This window comes from Mustela nivalis, assembly GCF_964662115.1.
Source record: "Mustela nivalis genome assembly, chromosome: 1".
In the NCBI taxonomy this organism is placed as follows: domain Eukaryota; kingdom Metazoa; phylum Chordata; class Mammalia; order Carnivora; family Mustelidae; genus Mustela; species Mustela nivalis.
In genome coordinates, this window is record NC_139020.1 from 204120248 (window position 1) to 204134405 (window position 14158).

General features: G+C 49.3%; 1 protein-coding gene across 5 annotated transcripts in view; it reads right to left on the minus strand.

Annotated features, from left to right (window-relative positions):
* Window positions 1-14158, minus strand: part of CYP4F22 (cytochrome P450 family 4 subfamily F member 22) — a 60956-nt gene that overhangs the window by 11059 nt on the left and 35739 nt on the right. For 3 of the 5 annotated variants that reach the window (XM_082709741.1, XM_082709742.1, XM_082709743.1), the window contains 2 exons: window positions 7491-7713; window positions 4829-4973 (listed from right to left, as the gene is read on the minus strand). The exons of the other annotated variants lie outside the window; for them this stretch is intronic. In XM_082709741.1, the coding sequence (XP_082565867.1) occupies window positions 4829-4973; window positions 7491-7712 (367 nt within the window). In that variant the 5' untranslated portion in view covers window position 7713. The remainder of the gene's footprint in view (window positions 1-4828; window positions 4974-7490; window positions 7714-14158) is intronic. 5 annotated transcript variants of the gene reach the window in all.

The following is a 14158-nucleotide window of genomic DNA, read 5'->3' on the forward strand; positions in this document are numbered from 1 at the left end:
TACGCCTCTCCTATCTCTTCCATCAACATACACCAAATAATCCCACATGCTGGCTCTACTTCCAAACCTTTGTCCAGGCTGTGCTCTCCATCCGGAATGACCCTCTCTTCACCCTCATCACCCCTCTTTTCTGCCAACTCAGGCCATCTGAATTACACCTCCTGTGCTCTCAGTCTCCGGTCTGCGCTGCACTCGGGTCCCAGGAGGTCTTATCAGATGGTGGATCTGACGATGTCCCTTCCCACTCACACCCATAAGCCACAACCACCAGATGCTCAGACCAGTTTCAAAACCTTGAATGACCTACCTCAGTCCAGACCTCTCTGAAAACACTTTCATCCTCCATTCTCTATATGCTCAATCTTCTAATATCACAGAGTTTTTTTCATCTCCTTGAAAAAGTCACATTATCTCTCTGTTCCAGGTCTTTCTACCACATGCCCTCTCTGCCTCAAACATTCTCCCCTCGTTCTTTGAGCCTCTGCTTGGACGCTATTCTTCCTCCCCCAGTCCCTCTGGATTGTATCCATCCAGTTACCGTCCCCTTGAGAGGAGGGAACATGCTGATCATTGATATATGGGGCTAAATAATGTTTTTCAGAGAGGAAGGGGGGGAGGAGGACCAGAGGGAGAGGAAGAGACAGTCTTTTTGTTTTTTAAGATTTTATTTTATTTGAGAGAAAGCAGGGGGAGGAACAGAGGAAGAGGGACAAGTGGACTCCACACGGAGCGCGTCATCCCACAACCCTGAATCATGACCTGAGATAAAGTCAAGAGTCAGACAATCAACCAACTGACCCACCCAGGCACCCTGGGCCCATCACAGAGCCCAACATGGGGCTCGATCTCACAGCCCTGAGATCACGACCTGAGCCGAAGTCAAGAGTCAAACACTTAACCAGTTGAGCCACCCAGGCACCCCTAATGTAAAATAGCTTTTATTGAATGAGCCAACCAAAGGTTGAATGAATGCAAAAATGGATGGACGGATGGATAGATGGATGGGTTAGCGAGTGAATTCCCTTTCAGTGTGTTGAGCAGACGTGGGACAGAATGGGCTGAGGCCCAGGAAGGAAGTACCTGAAATTCAAGTGACTGTCACTTTTATCTGAGACATGACTCAGCCACCTACACACACACTACCTAGGAATTGGCCAACTGTGCAAACAGTCATCTGTCCACTCATCCTCCTATTCAGGACATCTCTTCTACTATCTTCCTGTACCCAACCCATGCTAGGCAACACTGGGGACCAGAGATGGCTCAGCTCCACACCCTGCCTGGAGGAGCTCTGGGTGGGGCAAGAAAGGGAAGCAGAAGCACTGCTGTGCAATTATCAAGAAGACAGAATGCGTGCCAGAAGCAAAGGGAGGCACAGAGAAAGGGCTGCTAGAATTCAAGACAGGCTTCCGGGAAGAGGCAGCACTGGAGAAGAAGGTGGAAGTCTAGTCACTCCTTTATTCTCTGGGATCTGGACTCCAGCCCAGGCCCCTTGAGGGTCTTTCCGATATACAGACCTGTTCAATGGCTGTCCTGCTCAGACACCACCTATCATTCCTTAATGCCCCCAGGATAAAACACAAGCTTATTTGCTTTGCACGTGGGTGTTCTGAGTCCAGTTCCTGTCTCATCGCCTACTTCTCCCCACATATCATCTTCCCTCCAGACACCACGAGTCACCTGAATTCCCTTGGCACGTTCACACATCTGCATCTTGGTCCTGGAAAACCCTCCACCTGACACTTCTCACTTGGCAAACTCCAAACATCCTTCACTGACACCTCCTCCAGGAAGTCTCCCCAGCTGAACCTTTGCTCTCCCATCCTTGGGTCCCTACTCCTCTCCAACTCTGACTACTTGATTCCAGGAGTCTGTGTCCAGGCTGCCTGTCTCACCAGTGTCCCCTTCAGTAAAAAGAGGATGGTAACGTCTACCCTGGAGGGGGTCATATAAGAAAAGGCCCCACCAGTGCCCCAGTAGGAAGGATCATATCACTGTGGACCACATCTGGGTTTAAATCCCAGCCCTACCTCTAACTCACTGTGTAAACTTGGGCACTTTAGCCCTCTGTTCTTCCACTTTCTCAGCTTCCAGAAGAGAAACAGAACAACCCTGCCTGCCTCATAGCATCCCTACAAAAACTCAATGAGCTCATATGTTCCTGGCACATGGCAGGAGCTCATTAAATATTTGTACACATAAATGAATAATTAACCAACTGCTGGCTATTTCTATAACTATGATTATAATTATTGGTCACTGGTGTCAAGAACCTGTGAGATGAATATCTGCATCTCCAGCCCCTAGCAAGGTCCTACTAGTGAAAAATAAATGTCAAAGCTATCATAAAAAGCAGTTTGGTAGTTCCTTAAAAATTAAAGGTAGAATTCCCATTTGACCCTCCGTTTCTACTCCTTGGGATCTACCCAGGAGAAATGAAGACATACAACCACACTGAAACTTGTACATGCATGTTCATAGCAACATTCATAACAGCCCAAAGGTAGAAACAACCCAATGTCTGTCAGAGGAGGAGTGGATAAACAAGCGTGGTTTATCCATATACCCAAACAATGGAATATTACTCAGTCTTAAAAAGAGGTAAGGTCAGGGTGCCTGGGTGACTCAGTGGGTTAAGCCTCTGCCTTCCACTTGGGTCATGATCCCACTGTCCTGAGATGGAGCCCCGCATTGGGCTCTCTGCTCAGCGGGGAGCCTGCTTCCGCCTCTCTCTCTGCCTGCCTCTCTGCCTCCTTGTGATCTCTCTCTCTCTCTGTGTCAAATAAATAAATAAATAATCTTTTTTAAAAAATAAAAAAAATTGAAACAAAAAAGAGGTAAGGTCTTGGTCATCACTACATTGTGGATAAATGTCAGAAACATTTTGCTGAAGGAAAGAAGTCAGGCACAAAAGGCCACATTGTGTATAATTCCTTTCCTTTCCTATTTATATCCAGAACAGGAAAAGCTATGGAGATAGAAAGAAGATTGGGGGGATGTCCCGGGAGTTGGGGGCAGAGGAGAATGGGAAGTAATTACTTAATGGGTTCAGGCTGTTTTATGGAGCCATGAAAAAGTTTGAAACAAGAGAGAGCCAAGGGTTGCACAACATTGGGAACACTCGAAATGGTTAATTATATGTTATGTGAATTCCAACTCCATACAAAATGAATGTAGAAAGACAAGCTATAATTACATGCCTATATATCACATTTCAGCCTCTATAAATCATTTTCACCCCCTTTCGCCCATTAATCCTCTCTATCCCAATTGCCTAATATAAGACAAAGAAAGAGAGGTCCAAGAGGAGCTGTGCCTTTCTCAGGCTCCATGGGCCGTGGGAATTTGGGCCCAGAGCAGCCAGTTCCCCATCTATGGTCCTGTGGAGGTCCCAGTGGGGAATGGGATCCACAGCTTGGGGCCAGGCCTGTCTGTCCTGACTCACAGCCCCACACTCCCTAGCTAGAGCCCCCATCTGACTCCTCCAGCAGGGGGCGGTAGTGGATGCCCTGCCCATCCTGAGGGAGGGGAGAGGCGAGGCTTGAGCATCTACTGCATGCTGAGGCCACACTGAGGGCTCCGCTCCCTATTCTACTTGGGGTCTCACAACCAGAGAGGACAGTATTCAGGAAACTGAAGCTGTTAGGAGTAGGGAGGAAGGAAGAGAAGGTGAAAGAAAGAAAAGCAGGATTGAGAAAGGCAGGAGAGAACAAAACCCTCATGAGCACCTACCCACATCATCTGGAGCCTTCACAACCACCCCATTTTACAGAGCAGAAACTGAGGCCCTGTGAGGCCAGATGAATTTCTCAGTCACACAATAGGTTTGGCTCCAGGCAGGATCAGAGCCCAGCCTGCCTAAGTCCTAGCCCAGGGCTCTTCCCACCATCCCTCAGAAGAGTCACCTTTCCCAGGGTCTAGGTTCCCCGTTTGTGCAGTGAGGTGGGCACCCTCTCACAAACGCAACAGCGGTGGAGAGGGCATAGTTCGGGAAGGGAAGGATAGCAGCCCCTTCTGCTTTCTTGGCTCCAGGGTGGCAACCTTGATGGTGGTCTCTAGACATGGGTGCCAAGGCCCAGGCTGGAGCCAGAGATATAAAATTCCTGGAGTTCTTTCATTCCTCCCCGCTCTCTCAAATACCCCGATGGCTCTGGAGATGCCCAGTTACATGCGAGGCCACACTGCAGATCCAGACTCCTATGAGAGGGACAGGGCTGGATGCAGACACACTCAGCCTTAGAGAGTTAGGACTGAGAATGGAGAAGCCCAGAAGAGAAAGCTATGATCTGCCTGGAGGGTCACCCCCAGGTCTTCCTGGAGAAGGCGGTCATTGGATCTGCAAGTTAAAGGCTGAACAAGAGCTTGCCAAGCACACCTGGGAGTCCTACACCTTGGGAGAGGTGTGGACCACAGAAGGGAGAAACAATCCCTCTACATCTCCTCTTCCACCAATCAGGGGCTGCCCAGGTGAAGCTGGAAGAGCCACAGTGGGAATGTCAGAAGCCAAATGTTCGGCAACCATAGCTTAGAATTAAGCGGCAACCACTTAACAAAATCCTGGGCCCACAATTGCCTATCCAAGCATATTTAGCTCTGACTTCCAGGGGGGTAGACATCCTCTCAAATTCCCGGGACTCTTAGATATTGTCTATCTTTTCCCATGCTATTCCCACTACCTGTATTACAATGGCTGCTTTGGTGAACTCCTATTCATCCTTCAAATCCCTGCTCAAATGGCCCTTCCCCTAGAAAGCCTGCATGCCTCGAAGCCCAGGTGAGCTCTGGGAGTTCAGGGCTTACCCATCACTCACAGGCTCAGCCCACCTACCCGAGGCGCCCACTAGGGGTTTGATGTAGTCAGGGTGCACCAGAACCAACAGCGGCAACACAGGTCCAATCCACACCAGAATCACATGGTGCATGTTGTCCAGCACCTTCTTCTCATCTTGGAGGCCCGTCTCATTTGGAAGATACTGCAGGGGGTGGTAGGGAAAGATAGTGAGGAGGAGCCCAGCCCCAGCTTCCCCTAGCCTTTCCCTCCAGCCACCTCCCCTGTCCTCCAAATGAGCCCAAAATAGCTATAGGATTGGCTGATGAAGGCTGCACCTGGCTAAGCCGGCATTCCCTCATCTGAGAAGTGGGGAAGAATGGATTCTGTCTGAGGGCAGTTGAGAAAATTCACGAATGAACAAAATGAGAGAGCCCCGCACAAGGGCCTGACACATAGCCGTGTCCAAGAAATAAAAAACAGTAACCACAATCATAATGATTGGCATTTATTGAGTATTTTCTCTGTTAGGAATAAAATTACTAGTATTGTTATTTTTTTTAAGATTTTATTTATTTATTTGAGAGAGAGAGAGAGCATGAGAGGGGAGAAGGTCAGAGGGAGAAGCAGACTCCCCATGGGGCTGGGAGCCCGATGCGGGACTCGATCCCTGGACTCCAGGATCATGACCTGAGCTGAAAGCAGTTGCGTAACCAACTGAGGCACCCAGGCACCCCCAGTATTGTTATTTTTAACACATACACAGGGTTGCAGTGTTGGGCACTGCTGTGAACAGTTTTCATATATTCATACCTTTCTCACATACGCATTCCTTCAAAACACACAAGTATGATGTGACAAAGTTGCTACTATTTCCCCCATTTTCCTTTGCTCAGAAAGGCCAAAATGACTTGTCTGAAGTGACAGGTGAGTCAATGTCTTGGTTTGGGCTTCCCCAGAGGCAGGTCTTGAGACAAGAGCTCTAGCTACAGCTAGTGGTTCGTTTGGAGCGGGATCCCCCAAAAACATGGGCAGGGAACCAAGGAAAGTGAGAAAGGGAGGGAAGGCAGCCAGTAAAGGAGGAGTTGCCGAGAGAGTTATGGCCATGGCAACTCAGTGCCCCGTCTTCCTGGGGACCCCTAGGGGACACGTGAATCAACGTCAACCCAGCAGAGGATGAGTAAGTTGGAGTGTTTACACATCAACTCCTACCGTCGCAGAGTCACTGGCTGGGGGTCAGTCCCGGGGCATCAACTCTCAAGCCCACAGTGCACAGTGTGAGAGAAAGCCCTAGAACGCAGGTTCTGGCAGCTGGAGGTCAGGCAATCACATCCAGAAATGAGCCGAAGGATCCAGGCAGGCACGGGCGTCTCCGGCCACAGCGGCCAAGCCAGGATCTGAACAGAGGCCCCCGGGCTCCAAAATGCATGCTCTTAACAAACCCAGGGCAGAAGTATTTCAAGCCCAGGGTCAGAAGGATCTGAGTTCAGATCTGCTCACAGCAGCTGTGTGACCTTGGTTGAGTCACTTAACCTCACTGAGCTCCAAAGATCAAATCCGTAATATTGGGTAGATCCATCCCTATTCCATGGGCTGTGAGAATTAGGGGAGAGCTCAGATATTAAGGGACCTAACCCCCTGCCTGGTCAAACGCAAGGCCCAGCAATTGTCAATCGAATGAATAAATGAGCAAGTCAGCAAATGACTTCTCTCTGGTTCCTGTGTCTCCTTCTCAACCAGGTTCACCCTGAGCCCTTCTACACCCAAGACCATGGAATAACAGAGAACTCATGGCCCCAGGAGGCAGGCTGAGCCCACAGGGTCAAGGTTGGACTTCAGAACCAGCTCTGTCCAACTGCCCTTGAACTGCCTCTCTGAATTCCATGTCTGCACCAGGCATGAGGCCTGAACCGGGAATTCTCCACAACTGTCCCTCTGTTTCCTTGAGGCCTGGGAGGGGGACCCGATGGGGGCTATAGCCAGTTAGGAGCTGGACTGTAGGACCCTAAAAACCTCAGGAGTCTGGCTTCCTCTGACCTCTGAAGGCGTTCTAGAAAAGTACAGGTTTCATCATCCCAAAACAAGAGGTGACAGAGGGTAGAGAGCTAAGAGCAGAGACTCTGGAGACAGATGGCCTGGGTTTGAACCCCAACTCTGCCACCGACAAGCTGTGTGTCCTAGGGCCAGCTACTTAACCTCTCTGTGCCATAATAGTCTCAGGAGAAAAACGGGGATAGACATGGGAACCACCTCTGAGGACTGTCAAGAGGACAGAGTTAATATTTTTTAAGCACCTGACCTAATGCTTAACACCTGTGTGTGAAGTAAGACATGAAAGGCAAGGTAAGAGAATGAGAGAGAGGGTACAAATACACTGGGGGGGGGGGGGCGGATGCAGAGCAACAACGTGGACAGGAGTTCCCCCCACCCCCGCCTCCTGCCTGGGGATCACAGAACCTGACAACTTTCACAGGCACTTGTACCTGTTGCTAAGCAATGGCCTGAAGTTACAGAGAAAACCTTAGAGTCATTCTGCCTCATCCCAGCGGTGTAACCTCTGGTAAACTGCTTGCCCTCTCTGAGCCTCAGTCATACCCGATCCTGTAAAATGGGTCTGCTCATGGCTCCGCCTTCTTGGGGGATGGAGGAAACGGTCAGGCCCATCACCCTTACTGAATACCTGGGACCTGCCCAGTCCCCCTGTCCAACCACACACACGTACCATGCCTAGATGGCCCAGCAGCCAGTTGCGCCGGGGCGGCTGAGGGAAGCAGCTCAGGCGGCGGCAGGTGATATAGAAACGCCAGCAGAGCCTCAGGAACTGCATCAGCAGGCGGAAGAGGAAGAAGAGCAGGGAGAGGAGGAGCACAGACACAGCATACAGGCGGAACGTGGTCTTCTCCACTCCCAGGAGGTGCAGCAGGTGTTCTGTGATGGGCAGCATCCTGAGGGGACAGACGGGATGAGGGGGTCAGTGCAAGTAGGAGCCATCCTCTGGCATGTGTGCACCACACACAGGATGACCTGTGGATTCAAGCAGCGTGTACTTGGCACACAGTAGATGCTCAATACACAGGAGTCCCAGACCCCAAGGATACCTCTCAACCTTCCCCCAGCAGTGACCTTCAGCTAGCTAGCCAGACCAATGCACCAGTGCCCTGTCCACATGTCCTCAGCTTTGATGTTGCAGGGCATCTCTCCTGACTTCTTGCCCATATGTGGATGGCCAGAGTGTTAGAAAATTTAAAAACATACACACACACACACACACACACACACACACTCACACACACACACGTTGAAAGCAGCTCTTAACCAACAACTGATAAATGTTGCTGGATAGATACATTCTCCCTTGGGGTGCCATGACCCTGAGATGTGGGCTCCACATGAGCCACCAGGCCTCCCCAGGGATATTAAATCCCGGCTGCCCACCACAGGAACTTTCTCTATTAGATGCCTCCCTTCCCTTGTCTGGCCTCTTTTTCTTTTTTATTTAATCCAGGTGAGATTCACCCAGCATAAAATGAACCATTTGAAAGTATAATTGCCCCTGAAAAATGAAAGAGTTAGGGGTACCAAACCCACAAAGCAGTCAGATTTCCATATATAACTTCTGACTCCCCAAAATCTTAACTACTAATAGTCTACTACTGACTAGAAATCCTGACTGATAACATAAAGTGAATTAACACATATTTTGTATATGTATTATATGCTATATTCTTACAGAAAAGTCAGCTGGAGAAAAGAAAAGATTACAAAACTCTTTTTTTTTTTTAAAGATTTTATTTGACAGAGAGAGATCACAAGTAGGTAGAGAGGCAGGCAGAGAGAGAGAGAGGAGGAAGCAGGCTCCCTGCTGAGCAGAGAGCCCGATGCGGGACTCGATCCCAGGACCCCGAGATCATGACCTGAGCCGAAGGCAGCGGCTTAACCCACTGAGCCACCCAGGCGCCCAGATTACAAAACTCTTAAGAAAGAAAATCCATTTATGGGACTGCACTGTAAAAATTCCACATATAAGCGGACCTATGCAGTTCGAACCCATGTTGTCCAAAGGCCAACTATGTACAATTCAGTAGCATCTAATACATTCACCGTGCAACCACCCCCTCCAAATTTTTTTCATCACCCGGAAAGGAAATCCCATCCATTCCCCATTCACCTGTACTTTCAATCCCCAGCAACTGCTAATTTGCTGGCTTGCTTGCTTTCTCTCTCTCTCTTCCAAGTAGGCTCCATGCCCAGCGCAGAGCCCAATGCAGGGCTTGAACTCACGACTCTGAGCTCAAGACCTGAGCTGAGACCAAGAGCTGGATGCTTAACCGACTGAGCCCCCCAGGCACCCCTAATCTGCTTTCTGCTTCTGCGGACACTTTGTTTCATATCAATGGGATCATATAGTATGTGACTATTTGTGTCTGGTTTCTTTCACCCAGCGTGATGTGTTCAAGGGTCATCCTCATTGTAAGCGTGCATTGGAACTTCATGTCTTGCACTGCTGGGTAATATTCCATTGTCAGGATGTATCACAATTTGTTTTTCCATTCATCTGTTGATGAACACCTGAACTGCTTCCACCTCTGCTGATTGTGAAATGTGCAGCTATTAACACGCAGGCACAGGTACGTGTCAGAGTTCCTGTTTTCAATTCTTTGGGGTTCACTTTCTTTTTCCTTACTGGTATGTTCTGTGGTCACTTCCCAAATAAGCTCCTTGCACTCAAATCCTTGCCCGAGGGTCAGCTCTTGAAGGAACTCAAATAAAGTGGGTAGGAAACAACAGTATTAATAACACAGTGACCAGGTGTAGAGCATTGCAATGAACCATGCGCCACACTCAAGGATGTGCAGCCTTGTTTTATGGAATCTTAAAGAGCGCTTGGGTTTTACCTTCTCTCCATTTTCTGGACAACTGAATCTCAGTTCCTCTAATTAAAGAGAGATTGGAGCTAGCAGAGGCCCCCTGAACCCCCACCAATGGCCAACTCCATCACTTTGGGGGCTCACAGATCTCAGATGATGACAAGGACATTCCTGAAAATGGATAGATTCTGTCTTCATCTCTACTTTCCCCTCAATCCAACCAGCCAAGGGTTCCACCTCTGTGCTCCACCTCCTGGGGCAACATAGCTAAAGGAGCCCTGAACTCCAGGTCCTCACCAGTCCCCACCCACTCCTGCCTATGTTTCCCTCCATCAGGGTCTCAGACCCACTGGCTCTTCTATCCGCCAATGCCCAACTATATCCTCCATACAGAAGATGCATGGGTGGGTCATCACCAAATTTGGAAAGCCCCCCTGGGTTGGTCCGACTTACATTATAAGTCATGCAGATGATATGACCAATCATGAGGATGGCTACATCAAGAAAAGAAATGAGAGTTGGCAAACATGCAGAGAAACCTTGAACCCTTATGCATTGCTTGTGGGAATGTAAAATAGTGCCACTTTGCTGTGGAAAACAGTATGGTGGTTCCTCAAAAATATTAAACATAGGGGTGTCTGGGTGGCTCAATGGGTTAAAGCCTCTGCCTTCAGCTCAGGTCATGATCCTGGGGTTCTGGGATCAAGCCTCTCCTTGGGCTCTCTGCTCATCAGGGAGACTGCTTCCTCCTCTCCCTCTGCCTGCCTCTCCACCTACTTGTAATCTCTGTCTGTCAAATAAATAAATAAAATCTTTTTTAAAAATATTAAACATAGAATCACCATATGATCCAGCAATCCCACTTCTGGGTAGATCCCAGTCAGTTAAGTATCTGCCTTCAGCTCAGATCATGATCCCAGGGTTCTGGGATCAAGTCCCGCATCAGGCTCCTTGCTGTGTGAGAGGAGCCTGCTTCTCCCTCTGCCGGCCATGCCCCCTGCTTGTGCACTCGCTCTCTCTCTCTCTCTCTCTCTCATCCTCTCTGACAAATAAATAAATAAAATCCTTTAAAAAGAAGAAGAAGAAGAAGCAGGGACTCAAACAGATATCTGCACACCCATGTTCATAGCAGCATTAGTCACAATAGCTAAACGGTGGCCATAATGTGGTCCATTCATACAAGGGAATATTATTCAGCTCTAAAAAGGATTCTGACACCTGGTAAAACATGGATGAACCTCGAGGACATTATGTTAAGTGAAATAAGAGACACAAACGACAAATGCTAGGTGATCTCACTTAAAAGAGGTCTCTAGAGGAGTCAGATTCAGAAACAGGAAGTAGATAGTAGGCTTGAGGGGCTGAGGGAGTAGGGGCCTTGAGGGGCCCAGGGACGGGAGTTAGTGATTAACAGGGACAGAGTTTTAACTGAAGAAGATGAAAAGTTCTGGAGATGGACAGTGGTGACAACTGCACAACAATGTGAATATACTTAATACCACGGAACTGTACACTTAAAATGTTTAAGATAATAAATGTTATGTGTATTTTACCACAATTAAAAATATTTTTAACTTTTTTAAAGATGTATTTATTTATTTGGTGGGGAGGGGCACAGGGAGAGGGGAGAGAGAATCCCAAGCAGACTCTGCCCTAAGCATGGAACCCAGTGCGGGGACCAATCCCACAACCCTGTGATCATGACCTGAACTGAAACCAAGAGTTGGACACCTAACTGACTGAGCCACCCAGGTGCCCCAAAAAATCTTTTGAAAAAGATGGACTAGCTGGTGTAGGCGATATGCCCCCTGGAAGGCCCAGGTAGGGGTGGAGGTGGGAAGCTATAAAACCTCTCAAAATGAAGCCCAGAGAGCTCCAAGTCACAAGTCCCAGGCAGAAGGTCATTGGCAGCTCCAGGTGACACACTCGCCATGAAGTAGCTGTGGATATTTACTTCTTAACCGATTTAATAGAGGACCATGATTTTCCCCCAGCACGCCAGGGAAGGCAGCCAGTGATTACAATCCAGAACTGTGACCTTCCTCTAATGCTCTCACATGCCAGGCTTCTCACCAAGTGTTCTATTTGCATTTCTTTGCCATTCAGTTGGCAAATCATGTTTGATCTCCTCCTATGTGTGTGACTCTGTTCTGGGCATGGGGATGTAATGGTGAGCCAGACACACGTGGTCCAGGCCCTTAAGAGAGGTGGCCACCAAGAGACATGACAGAACACCATGTAAACACACTGCATGTCTTGAAAGAGGTAAAGCGGGTTTGGGAGTGCCTGAATATGGGCCCCCCAAAGACGTCAGTTCTCTGAAACCTGGGAATGAGACCTTCTATGGCAAAGTCTTTGCAATTGGGACTAAGTTAAGGGCCTAGAGATGAGAAGAAGAGCCTAGATTGTCTTGGTTGGTCCCAGCTGGAATGACAGATGTCCTTACAAGAGAGAGGCAGAGGGACTCAGTTGATTAAGCATCCAACTCTTGATTTTGGCTCAGGTCCTGATCTCAAGGTCATGAGATCAAGCCTCACATAGGGCTTAGCAGGAAGTCTGCTTGGGATTCTCTCCCTCTTCCTGTGCCCCTCCCCCCACTCATGCGCTCATGCTCGCTCTCTCTCTAAAACAAAAGAGAGAGAGAGGCAGAGGGAGATTTGACACACTGAAGAGGAGAAGGCTGTGCAAAGATGGAGGCAGACCTTGGGACACTGGAGTCACCAGAAGCTGGAAGAGGCAGGAAACAGATTCTTCCCTAGAATGTTCAGAGGGAGTGTGGCCCTGCCAACACCTGGATTTCAGACTTCTGGCCTCCAGAACTATGAGATAATAAGTGTGTGTTGTTTTAAGCCCCCCAGTTCATGGTAAATTGTTACAGCAGCCACAGCAAACTCATACACAGCATAAGATGATACAGACCAATCCTTTTAGATAAGGTGGTCCAGGAGGGTTTCTCTGGCAAAGGGCTAGCTGGGCAGACACCTGAATGAAGAACCTAAATGAAAGGGGCTTTCCTATTAAATGTACATGTGTGCACACACACACACATAACTGGGCTCTATCTAATCCTGACTCCACTGACTAGCTGTGTGGCCTGGGCCTCAGTTTCCCTAACTGAAACTGGAGGCTATAAAAGATGATTCTGGGATCCACCCCAGTGTGACATTCTCCTGTGTGTGGCCTGGAGTCAGGTGGTGTCACCACTTTGGCAGACCCAAGACTTCTGGGTCCTCTCTAACCCCTGGGCAACTTGACCGCAGTCTGGCTGCCATCCCAGACACCACAGTCACCTTTCTGAAGGTCTGTCTTCACTCCACTGCTCTAACACCCTCCATGGCTCCCCACTGCCCTCAGTCTGGCATTCAAAGCCCTTCAGGAGCTGACCCCTGCCCATCCTCCACTTCAGCCATAAAGATCCCACTTCTCAAGATGTTTTGGACCCCTTCACCCAATCTGTAAATGTTGGAGTTCCTTAGGACTGGTCCTGAGTCATCTCCTCCTCTCTCTCTCTCTCTTTATAGACCCTAGGAATCTCACCGCCTGCCATGGTTTTTGTGACCTTGTCTCTGAGGTGCCACCCATGTCCCGACAATGCTCCTAATGGTCCAGTCACCTCCTGGATATCCCCCAGGGGCATATCCCAGGCCGTCATATTCACCTCACCTCCTTCCTCCCTCTCGTCCCACATCCAATCTGTTAATCTGTTATCAGGTTCCGCCAGTCCGTCTATCCCAAATATCTTTCACACCCTTTTGCTTTTCTCCATCCCATTATCCCAACCCATGTCAGGCCGCCAGAGCAGTAGCCTCCTCCCATTGGTCTCCCCAGTTCCCTCCTGCCCCACTGCAGTCCACTTCCCACACAGCAGCCAAAGGGATCTTCCTAAAATTAAATCAGATCACAGCCTGTTCAAAACACTCCCATGGTTCCCCCATAACACTATAAACACAGTTCAGATTCCTTCCCACGGACTACAGTGCCCTGTGTCCCTGGCCCCTGGAGGACCCCTCCAACTCTCTCCCACCGCCCTCCCCCTCGCTCACTCAACTCCAGCCACTCTGATCACCGGCCAAGTTCGTTCCCCTTTCAGAGCCTTTGCACATGCCCTTACGGTTACCTCCGCTCGGCATGCCTTTCCCCCAGCTCTGTGTATAAGCGCTTCTCCTCATCCTCCAGGCCTACCTCTGCTCAGAGTCCACCTCCCTTATTGAGCGCCATCTGTGTGCAGTGGCTCTCTGGGTCATTTCTTTCATCCTCCTAGTAACCGCCAAATGCAGTGGGGGGGTCTTCTGAATGGAGTCACAGCAAGAACCTCTACCCCGCACCCAGAAAAATCCCAGCTGATATCCTGACAAAGGAAATGTCTTCCCGAAAAATTGAAGTGGGAGTGAGCTGCCACAACAGGAAAGATGAGCTCTCAAAGGAAGGAGCCCGCTCCAGGATGGCAGCTCACCCTGGGGATGGTGAGCCTCCCCAGGAGGGGAGTTCTGAAGTACCAGGCCCACCCCCCTCTCCCAGACGT